Raw genomic sequence first — 11,001 nt, forward strand, 5'->3', positions numbered from 1 at the left:
TTGCAAAAAATATTTTTTTATTGGAATTTGGTACATAACCACATAATACTCTCACAATCTCACATTTTTGAATTTTCCAAAAAATCTGATTTTTTTTAGTTTTGGTACAAACACATGATACCGGTATCATGCGTTGGGGTAGAATCTCACTTTTTTGACTTTTGCGAAAAATTATTCTTTTTCGAATTTTGGTATAACCACATGATACGTATCACTGGGGTAGAATCTCACATTTTTAAATTTGCAAAAAATCTTTTTTTTATAGAATTTTGGTACAAACACATGATACCGGTATCATACGCTGGGGTCCAATCTCACATTTTCGACTTTTCCAAAAAATCTGATTTTTTTGAATTTACGTATAAACACATGATACCACTTTCATGCGTTGGAGTAGAATTATACTTAAACATGGACAAAAACAGTGATAAACATGTGGAACGAAATTGGCAGAATATCTAAAATCATACCAAACATATAAATAATATTGAAAATTGCCCTTGTTGGTACCAAAACATGCAAAATTTCTTAACACCTCAATCATCTGATCCCTTAAAATGTAAAATCGGATTCTGATATAAAAATATTAGTACCGTGCACTTTTTGTACACCCTTTGTCTATACATCAAATCAAATACTAATCCTTGATTTTCTGTAACATGAAACCTAATTTAAATATCTTTCAGGTCTCCCGGCTAAAGAAGAACTGGCAAAACGTTCGTTCCCTGTATGTGAAAAGCACAATGGGACGTCCACAACGCTTGTACTAATTGCAAGCAACAATAAATTTGCTGATTACTATTTTGTGATGTTTTCTTTGATTTGGGGTTAGTAAGAATACAAAATCAGTCGAATGTGCATGCAGATACGTGTGTTTAATGAATATAAAGTCTGTCTTTTTGTTGATGTTGTTTATTTTTAACAACGGCTTCTTCTTTTTAATATTATTGGCCAATACAAAATCGATTGTTATTTTCAATGATGACGTCAAAGAGCTACGTCATACCCTCCAAGTAGAGGAAGTAGGGGATGTAGGAAATGAATTCTAGTCTTGGGACGTCATCGTCGTAGTCCTGAGCGAAATAAGGTACTTTAAAAAAAGTAAAATTCTGGTTTGAAATACCTCTAGTTTTTTTTAGAAAAATAGCCGTTTCTTATAAAATAGACGTTGAAAAAAACGAACAAATTCCTTTTTTTTAGAAAAATAGCTATTTCCTAATAGAGTTCTTTTTAGGAAACGTTCATGGATGCAAGCAATTGCAAGTGAAAATAGCCGTTTCTGGAAAAATAGCAGTTTAAAATAGCAAAAACCTGGAATGCAAGCGGTAAAGTAATCGTGCATAGTTAAAATCGGTAGCAATTTAATTGTTAATGCTACACTAACCTTATTCATCGTGCTCATAATCTGCTTTGCCAGCGAAGTATCGGGCTCTAGATGTCGCTCAAGAGTTGTACCTAATATTTGTAGCAGCGCGCCCACGCCAATTCTCCCGCGAGCCGTTCTGTCCACGGACGAAAACAGCTCCTAGGATGTAAAACAAAATTTTAGTTACAAAAATGTCGAGCGGCATAACATCGACAAAATATGAACAAATTATGAATATAGTGGGGTGGGGTAAGATGGGACACCTTTTCAATCTATTTTCTCCTCCAATTTTGCAGTCAACAAACATTCAACGATTTTTTATAAAACTTTATCCTCACGGCTCCCATAGACCGTCGTTAATTGTTTAAAACACGATCAGGATATTTGGTTACAATGTGTCAAAGGTGTCCCATCTTCCGACACCCTACTATATGACATGGGACAAAACATAAAACCACAACACTCACAATGGCGGAACCGCTTTGTTGATTACTTTTAGTTTGGTTTTGATCAAGCTTAGTCGAACATGGCAGTAAAAGAGTTGTTTAAAATGTTTGTAATTATTATACGTGCCCATTCATTTAAGCTATGCTTTCTTGTTTAACATAAATAGAAAACGTTTTGTTTGTGTTGTAACCAGTAACTAAGCAATCAAATATGACTTGCGTGAAGTTTATTTATTAATCAATGTTTACGCGCACCTGCACTGGCGTCATATATCGACGTGGCGCTTATTATTTGCTAATAATAAAGTCTAATTACCGTGTATTGCGTCATAGATTCCTCGAGAGTTTCGAAAGGTAATTGTTCGTACATTTCTTGGGTCGAAGGACTGAAAAAGTACAGAAATTGTTGGAAACATGAACTTACTTACAAAGAGAGAAGATTGACGTATATGCTATTTCTATTATATATTTGGTTGGGGTAACATAGGACGGCCTTAGCACATAATATCCAAATATCCTGATCCTGTTTGAAACAAACTAATAATGGTCTATGAAAGTCATGAGCATACGGTTTTATATTTATTTTTATTCTTTGTTTATTACCAAATGGGACGATAAAATACAAAACGTGTCCCATCTTCCCCAACCTACTGTACCTTTTTTAAAAAAAAACAGGGTATAGCGACAAAACAACGGTTGCTTAAACACGCTTACGTTTAAAAACATATCACACTCAATTTCTGACGTCACTTAGACTGTCATTAGATTAATATTAAGGGTTCTCTACTACCGGCGCCCAGCTATGTAGGTTAATTCGATACACAGCCAACGCAAGGTCTGGAAAATTCGTCACAATTATGTTTATGACATCACTATTCAAAATTGTCAGCTCACGGCGGGTGGTAATTATCGATCAATAATTACAAGACCACAGCGAAACACGAAGAGTTTGTTGGTCTGATAGTTTCGTAAGCGTATAATTTGTGTACACATGCTTCGCGTGTTTATATAGTGCTTAGATGGCGTAATAAAACGCAGCTATGCTGGTGCCGTAGGTGTATATTAGGTTTAAAAACTGACTGCTAGTTAGTATATTAGGGTAGGGGAGGACGGGACACCTTTGAGCACATAATATCTAAATATGCTGATCGGGTTTTAAACAACTAACAACGGTCTATGAAAGTCGTGAGGATACGGTTTTATAATTCTTTGAATGTTATTTGTTCACTACCAAATGGGACGACAAAATAAAAAGGTGTCCCATCTCCCCCACCCTACCATAGAAAAGTAAGTGCGGTCGTAACAACCGTTTCTCTTCTGTATTGAGATGCAGGTAAGCAACAACGGGAGAAAAAGGCGTTGTTGTTGTTCGTAAACAATGGTATGTACAACAAGCAGGCAGCCCTTCTATTGTTATATAACAATGAAATTTGAGCCGTCATAAAAGCAGTAAGGATATACAATCGTTTAGTAAGACCAAGAAAATGTATATGCGTGTGTGTAAGACAAAACAGAAATATCAAAAATAAATGTTACCGTTTTTATTTTATTCGACTGTGTGTGCGAGGTATTAAGTAAGAAACCGATTGATCCGTTAGTTTCAGCCTTTTGATAGTGTAAGGAGCAGTTTTAACCCAACCATCGGGACTAATTGCACAGTTGTTTCCCTTTGTTTGTGCAAACGTTTGAACTCGTGCGTCGTAAACTCGATGCTGCGATTTATTTTCCCAGTTAGTCTGAGGGCAAAGTACAAACCACGGACTTTTGGCCCTTCTTCAAAACCACTAGAAATAGGTCAGAACTTTTGTTTTGTTTCTCCAGTTAGTCGCTTGCCGTGTAAACCTGTACAACCCAGTTTTACCCAGGTAATAAATACGTAACAGGCAAAACTCAAGTCTAACAAATGTATAAAAAAAAGAGATATATTTCGCCCAAATGGAATCGTCAGCATGTTATTCAAATAGATTCATTTACCTTAGCTTGGAATTTGTAAATTTTATTTCATGCGAGAGGTTCTACAGGAGGCATGTTAGGTGACCTAGGTTTTCAAGGCCAGAGTTTATTACCAAAGAGAGTATATAAGACAAATTCTGGTGAAAATACTCTAATTTAATGACTCATGTTCTGCAGCATTTAGTAAATAGAATGGTATAATTTTTTCTGGCAATCAGTATTGTTACGTCTTATCTGCACCGCGTTCAACACTTGATTTACAATCGTCAAATGTAAAGTCCAAATCATGGAGACATCAGAAGCGTTAAAAACCGCCCACGACGATTTAAGCGAATTGAAAGGGAAAAAAGTTGAACTGAGTCGGGAAAAAGCGAAGTTGGACAACCATAAACAGGTAAACTGGAGTTTTAAACAACAACTAGATTATTATCTTATATTCTATAGTCTAGGTTCTTAAAATTTATTCCAAAACTACCGGTATTGCATTTGTAGACATTTATAGTAGGGTGGGGGAAGATGGGACACCTATTTATTCTATTTTCTCGTCCGATTTGTTGGTAAACAAAGAACATTCAAAGAATTATAAAACCATGTCCTCACGACTCCTATAGACCGTTGTTCATTGTTTAAAACCCGATCAGGATATTTGGATATTATGTGCTTCAGGTGCCCCGTCTTCCCCCGCCTAATATATAATAACTTTTTAAGGTAAGAATATAATTTGTGCGACCTCCGCTGAACCATTCAAACACACTTATACTTTTAAACATTAGCGTCGATCATCTTAGCGTTGGTTTGGCCTGAAGGGACAAACACATATTTGTTGCGCCAACATTTTGTTTTGATTGCTTTAGCTGAGTGGTCACTAATAGGTTGTCTATATTGTCAAACATACATAAAAAACAATCATCCACAAAGTTACATATGTGGTAACTGGTAAGCGGGCACGAGGTTTATGAAACAGAACACCCGTGTTATAACGACTGTCGTTGCTCCGCCATGCGAGAATAAATAAGTTTAAGTTGTATTTATATTCATCTAAAAACGTATTTTAACGACTGTCGTTTTTCCGCCACGGCAATTGCTCCAACCTAGTGGTCACTAATGGGTTGACCAAATTATCAGCCGTACATAAAAAAATGAAAAAATCACCCCCAAAAAATAATTACCCACGAAGTAACGTACATGGTAACTCGTAACCTGGCACGAGGTGTCAAACCCGTGTGATAACGACTGTCGTTTTCCGCCACGCGAAGATAAAGCAAGTTAAATTCATTTAGTCATATCGAAGCAGTTCTGTATGCATGCAGCCTGTGTTGTTATATCAGTTGTTGTGGCTCATGTGGTTTAACACGCCAACAATGAACCACACGTCAGTTTGCTTAATCAGTAAATTTATGTTTTCATGACGTAGGTGTTTCTAGCGGAACTCAAGCGTATCGAAGCGGAACTGTCTGCGGTCGAAGGCAAACTCGAAGACGTCAATGTTCGCTACCGCTCGGTGGCGTGGCAGATCACCTGGCTGCAGTTACGTCGATTTTGGCAATTGCTTTGCCAAGCTGCGATATGCCTTTACACTATTGTGGTCTTTATAATTATAAACACACTACAAGTGACATACGTTGCTTTGGTGGTCACTGCGAATTTACTAAGAAACATTCTAGACACTCAAACTTCAGCGCTGGGATCGTATCGCTCGTCTAAGATAGAAGAATCGTCCTGCTGGACCTGACCAGGCTGGGATTCGAACCCGGGGACCTCACGTATAACAAGCATAATCAGAAACATGAATGTTTTACAATTCCTAACCCCATCTTTACCTTTTTCCAACCCAGTGTTATTCGTTGATCAGAAACGCTTTTTTATACGTATATCCGTGATGACGTAATATGTTACGTAATTGTGCCGCTGGCGATGACGTGTACAGTTAATGCGATTCGATTTATGAAAAATATTTCAACTTTTGAACTTCTGCTACTGTATCGAATTACGCGCTGTGAAATTTTAATGATTTTTTTTCTCACCTCAATTTCGTGATACTCCGCGACAAATTGTTCATGGCAATAAATTCATCCGCGCCAAAAAGTTGATTTTGCGTTGTGATGTCATAAAGGCAGTGAAGAAACCGCATCTGGCAGGGAGAGAGTTGACTCGGAAATGACGTGATTAACTTTTCAAATGAAATGTGTCTGAAAGTATGAAATTTTAACGAAATCATAAAGAAAATTAATTATTTGAACACGTTTTCAAACGAAGACATTTTTTATTTTAAGAATAAAAAAAATGAAAAAAGATTATAAAATTCTGTAAAATCAAAATTTAAAGCTTAGTTTAATACCCTGCATTATTCTCGTCCAGTTTCGAGTAACTTTCCTTCATCTCCTGCAGTTCTTCTGATATTGGAGTGACGTCATCAACCCCTGATGACGTCACAAGTGGGTTAAAATGAACCTTACCATCGGGGCTGGCACTCGGGGCAGCCATGGAACGGGAACGATGGTCAGGGGTGTCGGCAACGGCAGGAGAAGGTGTTACCCTGAAAATAAAAAAAATGACATTGTCACATTTTCAATATTTATTTTTTATTTGGGAATTTCACCCTGTGTGTTGGGGTAATAAAGCAATCTTGGCTCAAATTCTAGGTCCCATGGCGTGCCACACTGCAAGATCTCAACCTTGGAAACTTGAAGTGTCTTGTGTGTTGGTTGTGTTTGTGTAATCTGAAATTCGATTGCTGCAAAATCTGATTTCAAACATTGCTTTTGAAACTTTACAAGCATAATATTTTTGTAATCGCTTATACGTTTGTAAAATTGGATTAAAAAAATTCTTCTCAAAATGTAATTTGTATTCTATTGGTGGTTTGGAAATCTTAATTGCTGCAAAATATGACTTAAAATGTTCCCTAGTCGTTTTGAAACCAGTTGAATAATTTATTATATTTGCCATGAAACTGACAAGTATAATATTTATTGTGGTAGCTTAAGTGTGGGAGTTAGTTTGCATGCCAACCCATATGTATACACATACACGCCTACATGTACAAACTTGCTATATATTAAAGGTCGACTTGCAAAACATTGGACTTTGCCCAAGGTGTATATTGTTTGCGTTCGACCTGATTTAAAAGATTGTTATTTGCACAAAAGATGTTTTTTTACAATATTTTTTGCCCGATTAACGTTTGAAATATGAGTGTTACATCTCGTGCTTGCTTACCAGTTAGCATGTATGTTACTTTGTGGGTAATCAATTTTCAATAAAATCATTTTGGATTTTATTAGTAGTTTGGTCGACTGAAGTTGGATGACTATATAAGCCTGGTTTTAACAGAATCATAACAGTGGGACTTAGACTCAAATTAAAATTAGGAGTTTTATGCAGCGTACCAGAACATTTTTCAACTCTTAAGCAAAAACAAAAGAGAAGGAAAGCTCTTACTTTTCCGCATCATCTTCCTCAACAGCGACACCCTGTGGTTCAACAACTTGTATTTGTTCAACTGGTTCGTGCATTTTCATTACCTATAAATACAATGAACATTCAGATATCCGTCAAGGAAAATAGGGCACATTATAAAGAAACACTTATATGGTTTTTCTAATATCAAAGGTTTTGTAATATCAACATGAAAATGATATCTTGCTAATGTAACTTTTAATGTGGCGAGCCTTAAACAGATAACATTGGTGCAATTTAAAAAGGGAACTGCAGAAGGGTGACAAATGTTTAATTACAAGCGCAGTATACAACCCATAGCATTAGAGGAAATATCTCCTTAATAGGTCCAACAAACAATTAGAAAACAGACAACTTGTTGAGTTGTGGCAAAGTGGTTAGCGAGTGGCCTCTAAACTAGTGGCAACGAGTTCAAGGCTTGTCGCTGCTACCATTGTGGGCATATGTGTCTTTGGACACATGGTTACATACATGGTAACTTGAATGCTTGAGGTGTATGAAACAGATCACCCATATAACAACTATCCTTGCCCCAACGCGCTATAATAAACAAGTTACATTCATTCTACTTACTGGTGTTGGTTGAGGTTGGGGGAAGTTGGCTTCTTTTGTGTTGTCAGGATCTTGTGCGGTCTTAGGAGCCGGAGACGCAGATATACCTTATGGAAGAACAAGGTGTTAATCATTTGGTTTGGCAACGAAGTGTGCTTAATGGACTATTACAATTTAGGTCACTGATTTCGGGGAATTGCAGTTTTTTAAAGAAGTGCATAAAATAACTTTTAAGCTATTTGTTGGACAAAAATTTACACTTTACAAAATTATATACACTATGTGCTTAAGTGTCCTATCTTCCCCCATTGAACTATATGATCAAGACTCTAAAAGAGCGGTGTTACTTAAATTCCATTTCCAAATTATTCTCACCTGGAACTGGAACACTCTGTACAACTAAATCGACGCTTGACTGCGGTTGAACCCGATAAGGTTCTCGTGACTGAGCGTTCCATCCTGCCCCGGGCTGGGGCCTTGTGTAGGGGGGTGTGGGCCTTCTTGGAGGTTCATGTTGTCCCCCCACCATAGCAGAGGGGGGTGGGGGGTTGGGTGGGTCATCTTGCCTAGCTCTTGAAGGTCTCATTGTATGATGAGTACTGGGAGAAATTGGGTTAAAATTGGTAATTTTTTTAGAAGTTGCTGATACATTTAAACATTCAGGTCACAATATTTGATAATTTAAATTGGATTTAATATTATTGGAAACCTTGTTAAAGCGATAAAAAGTACTGTGGAAATATTTGGTAGGATAGTAGTGTATACTACAGCTCCTATGCGGTTTTTGTACGACAACTGTGATGATGAGTCAACTTTTAAGTAGACTTTTTCGTTCTATTTTCTCGTCTCCTTTAGTAGTAAACAAAAAACATTCAAAGAATTAAAAAACTGTATCTTACTGACTTGTAGACCAGTGTTAATTGTTTAAAACACAATCAGAATATTCAAATATTTTGTGCTAAAGGTGTCCCATCTTCCCCCACCTTACTATAATTTCAACCAAAACAGGTGCCTTTCAATTCCAATAGTCACTTACTCCGGCATCCTGATACCACGTCCCGTGTAGATATCTCTCGCATGTGTCGGTAAGATCAACTCCTTAAGTTTCTGGACCTCAGCATTGATGCTGTACCTTTGCTCTCTTGTCATTTCAATACCGGATAAATCTAGTTTTCTCCAGCCCCACCTGTGATGTCATAATAAAACTTTTTGGAAAAAAATGTTTCGACATTTTAACTTCTACAGATAATAGATTAAAGTAAAGTAAATATAATCGATTGAAAATAATATTTTTGCAAGTATATGATTGGACATAATACATTTTTATAGCTTTTTCGATAAAGTATTTTATATAAATTATGAGTAAATGCATATGCAGAAATACAAACTAGTTTTTCTTTAATTATCCTATAGCCGCTAACTACCAACCTCTAACACTTTCCACCAGCCTAATCTGTAACGTACTGGAGGATTCTTTACTAGCCAGAACTTTCTAAACTCAGTCCCCAAAATAATCTCCCCACCCACCTAATTGACCCCATCATCCACCTAATTGACCTCATCACCCACCTAACTGAACCCATCACCCACCTAACCGACCCCATCACCCACCTTATTGACCCCATCACCCACCTTATTGACCCCATCACCCACCTTATTGACCCCATCACCCACCTATGTTCCATGGCCTCCCGTTTCCTCTTCAATCCTCGAACTTTTTCCACCATGGCCATCTCCGCTTGCAGACGTTGGTTCTGGGTGAGTTCTTCAACGAAAGCTGGTCGGTTATTAGGGTCGTACTGTGTAAAGATGTGAGTTGTTTTATGTATAGTAGAGTGGGGTAAAATGGTACACCTTTAGCACATAATATTCAAATATCCTGATCATGTTTTAAACAATTAACAGTGGTTATGAGAGTCGTCACTCGTCAGGATACAGTTTCATAATTCTTTCAATGCTCTTTGTTTACTAGCAAATGGGATAAGAAAAAGATATACTGGTCAGAAATAAATATACTGGATAAGCTGTAGAAAGACTATTGCAAAAAATTATTTGTTCTTACAATAAAACGTCCGGTGTGGAAAGGAACTGGTTTTGTCTTTGCTGGTAGCGAGAATGTGCGACCTCCGAACGTATCCAAGTGTCGCCTCATGATGGGGACAGAGCGCAGGACTGTCGTCGAACGGAAAGACTTATACTGCCCACTGGTGGCTTTAAAGGGATGCATAATCTGGGAAAAAAATCAAAACCGAATATATAGAATATATATTTTATTCTATATGAGTAAGCTCCTTGTTAAGGACCTGGGATTTAGGCCAAACTTGGCCCAAGCAGAATACATATAAAACAGTATTTGATTAAATTTCGAATTTTTTTTTGGTTTGTAAATGGTGTCTTGCCCTTATAGTACCCACTATTGGCTTTAACATGTAGTCTGGACAAGTAGTCAAAATTTTTTTAGTAGAATGCATAATAATATTTAGTATTCTAGCTTCCTGTATATACGTCATATAAATTTACCATTTTTAAAAAATCTTCACAGAGCAAGGTTTGTAAGGCAGGGGTACATGGCTAAGACTTATTATTAAGGTTACCATAAAACTATAGATGAGTTATCCAAACTTACAGTTGCAGAATTAAGATAAACATCATCTCGTGAATCTTCCTTCCATGTTTTTAAAGGTGGGAATCTTTCAACGGTTTGACTGGAATTAAAACATGGATTAATTTATGTTGGCACCATAGTACACTATGTTGGTACTCCACATTTTATTTATAAGTAATTACCGTTAAATGTCCTGCCCAAGGACACATTGCCCACAATGGTGGCAGCGACGAGCCTTGAACCCATTACCTCTGGGCTACAGGCAGGCTCGCTAACCACTATGCCACGGCGTCGGACAAAATAAAAACTGATTTCCTTAATACTGCGCATTTAAACATCACTTTTGGTTTCGGCCATTAATCATAATGACTAAGTTTTCAAAACACAAAATTTTTTGTAACTCTTCCTCTTTGTGAGGTAACTAGGTCAATCCTGGCCTAAATCCTATACGACCCATGGCGTGCTACAGTGGAACCTCACTCACATTAAATAGAAACTCTTCCGTTAAAAAAACAAATACACACGGCGACGAAAACTTAGCAATAAAATTAACGTAAAATACCTAACTTGTTTCCAAGGACTGACTCCTCTGTTCTGTGAATTAGATCGAAGTTTCGAGT

General features: G+C 37.1%; 2 protein-coding genes across 3 annotated transcripts in view; one reads left to right on the plus strand and one right to left on the minus strand.

The window, feature by feature from the left end:
- Positions 1-3,940: 3,940 nt before the first annotated feature.
- On the plus strand, positions 3,941-5,855 carry LOC100179242. Its single transcript, XM_009859445.3, has 2 exons — positions 3,941-4,159; positions 5,180-5,855. The coding sequence occupies exons 1-2, from the start codon at positions 4,052-4,054 to the stop codon at positions 5,495-5,497; spliced, it is 426 nt and encodes a 141-aa protein (XP_009857747.1). The 5' UTR covers positions 3,941-4,051; the 3' UTR covers positions 5,498-5,855.
- LOC100178465 overlaps positions 5,354-11,001 on the minus strand; it is a 7,205-nt gene continuing 1,557 nt past the window's right edge. For both annotated transcript variants that reach the window (XM_026840709.1, XM_026840710.1), the window contains exons 3-11: positions 10,403-10,481; positions 9,839-10,006; positions 9,451-9,575; positions 8,813-8,962; positions 8,152-8,375; positions 7,798-7,883; positions 7,207-7,289; positions 6,104-6,301; positions 5,354-5,954 (exon numbers count right to left, since the gene is read on the minus strand). In XM_026840709.1, coding sequence (XP_026696510.1) covers positions 5,786-5,954; positions 6,104-6,301; positions 7,207-7,289; positions 7,798-7,883; positions 8,152-8,375; positions 8,813-8,962; positions 9,451-9,575; positions 9,839-10,006; positions 10,403-10,481 — 1,282 coding nt within the window. In that variant the 3' untranslated portion in view covers positions 5,354-5,785. The remainder of the gene's footprint in view (positions 5,955-6,103; positions 6,302-7,206; positions 7,290-7,797; positions 7,884-8,151; positions 8,376-8,812; positions 8,963-9,450; positions 9,576-9,838; positions 10,007-10,402; positions 10,482-11,001) is intronic.

This window comes from Ciona intestinalis, chromosome 2 (assembly GCF_000224145.3).
Source record: "Ciona intestinalis chromosome 2, KH, whole genome shotgun sequence".
Lineage (NCBI taxonomy): Eukaryota > Metazoa > Chordata > Ascidiacea > Phlebobranchia > Cionidae > Ciona > Ciona intestinalis.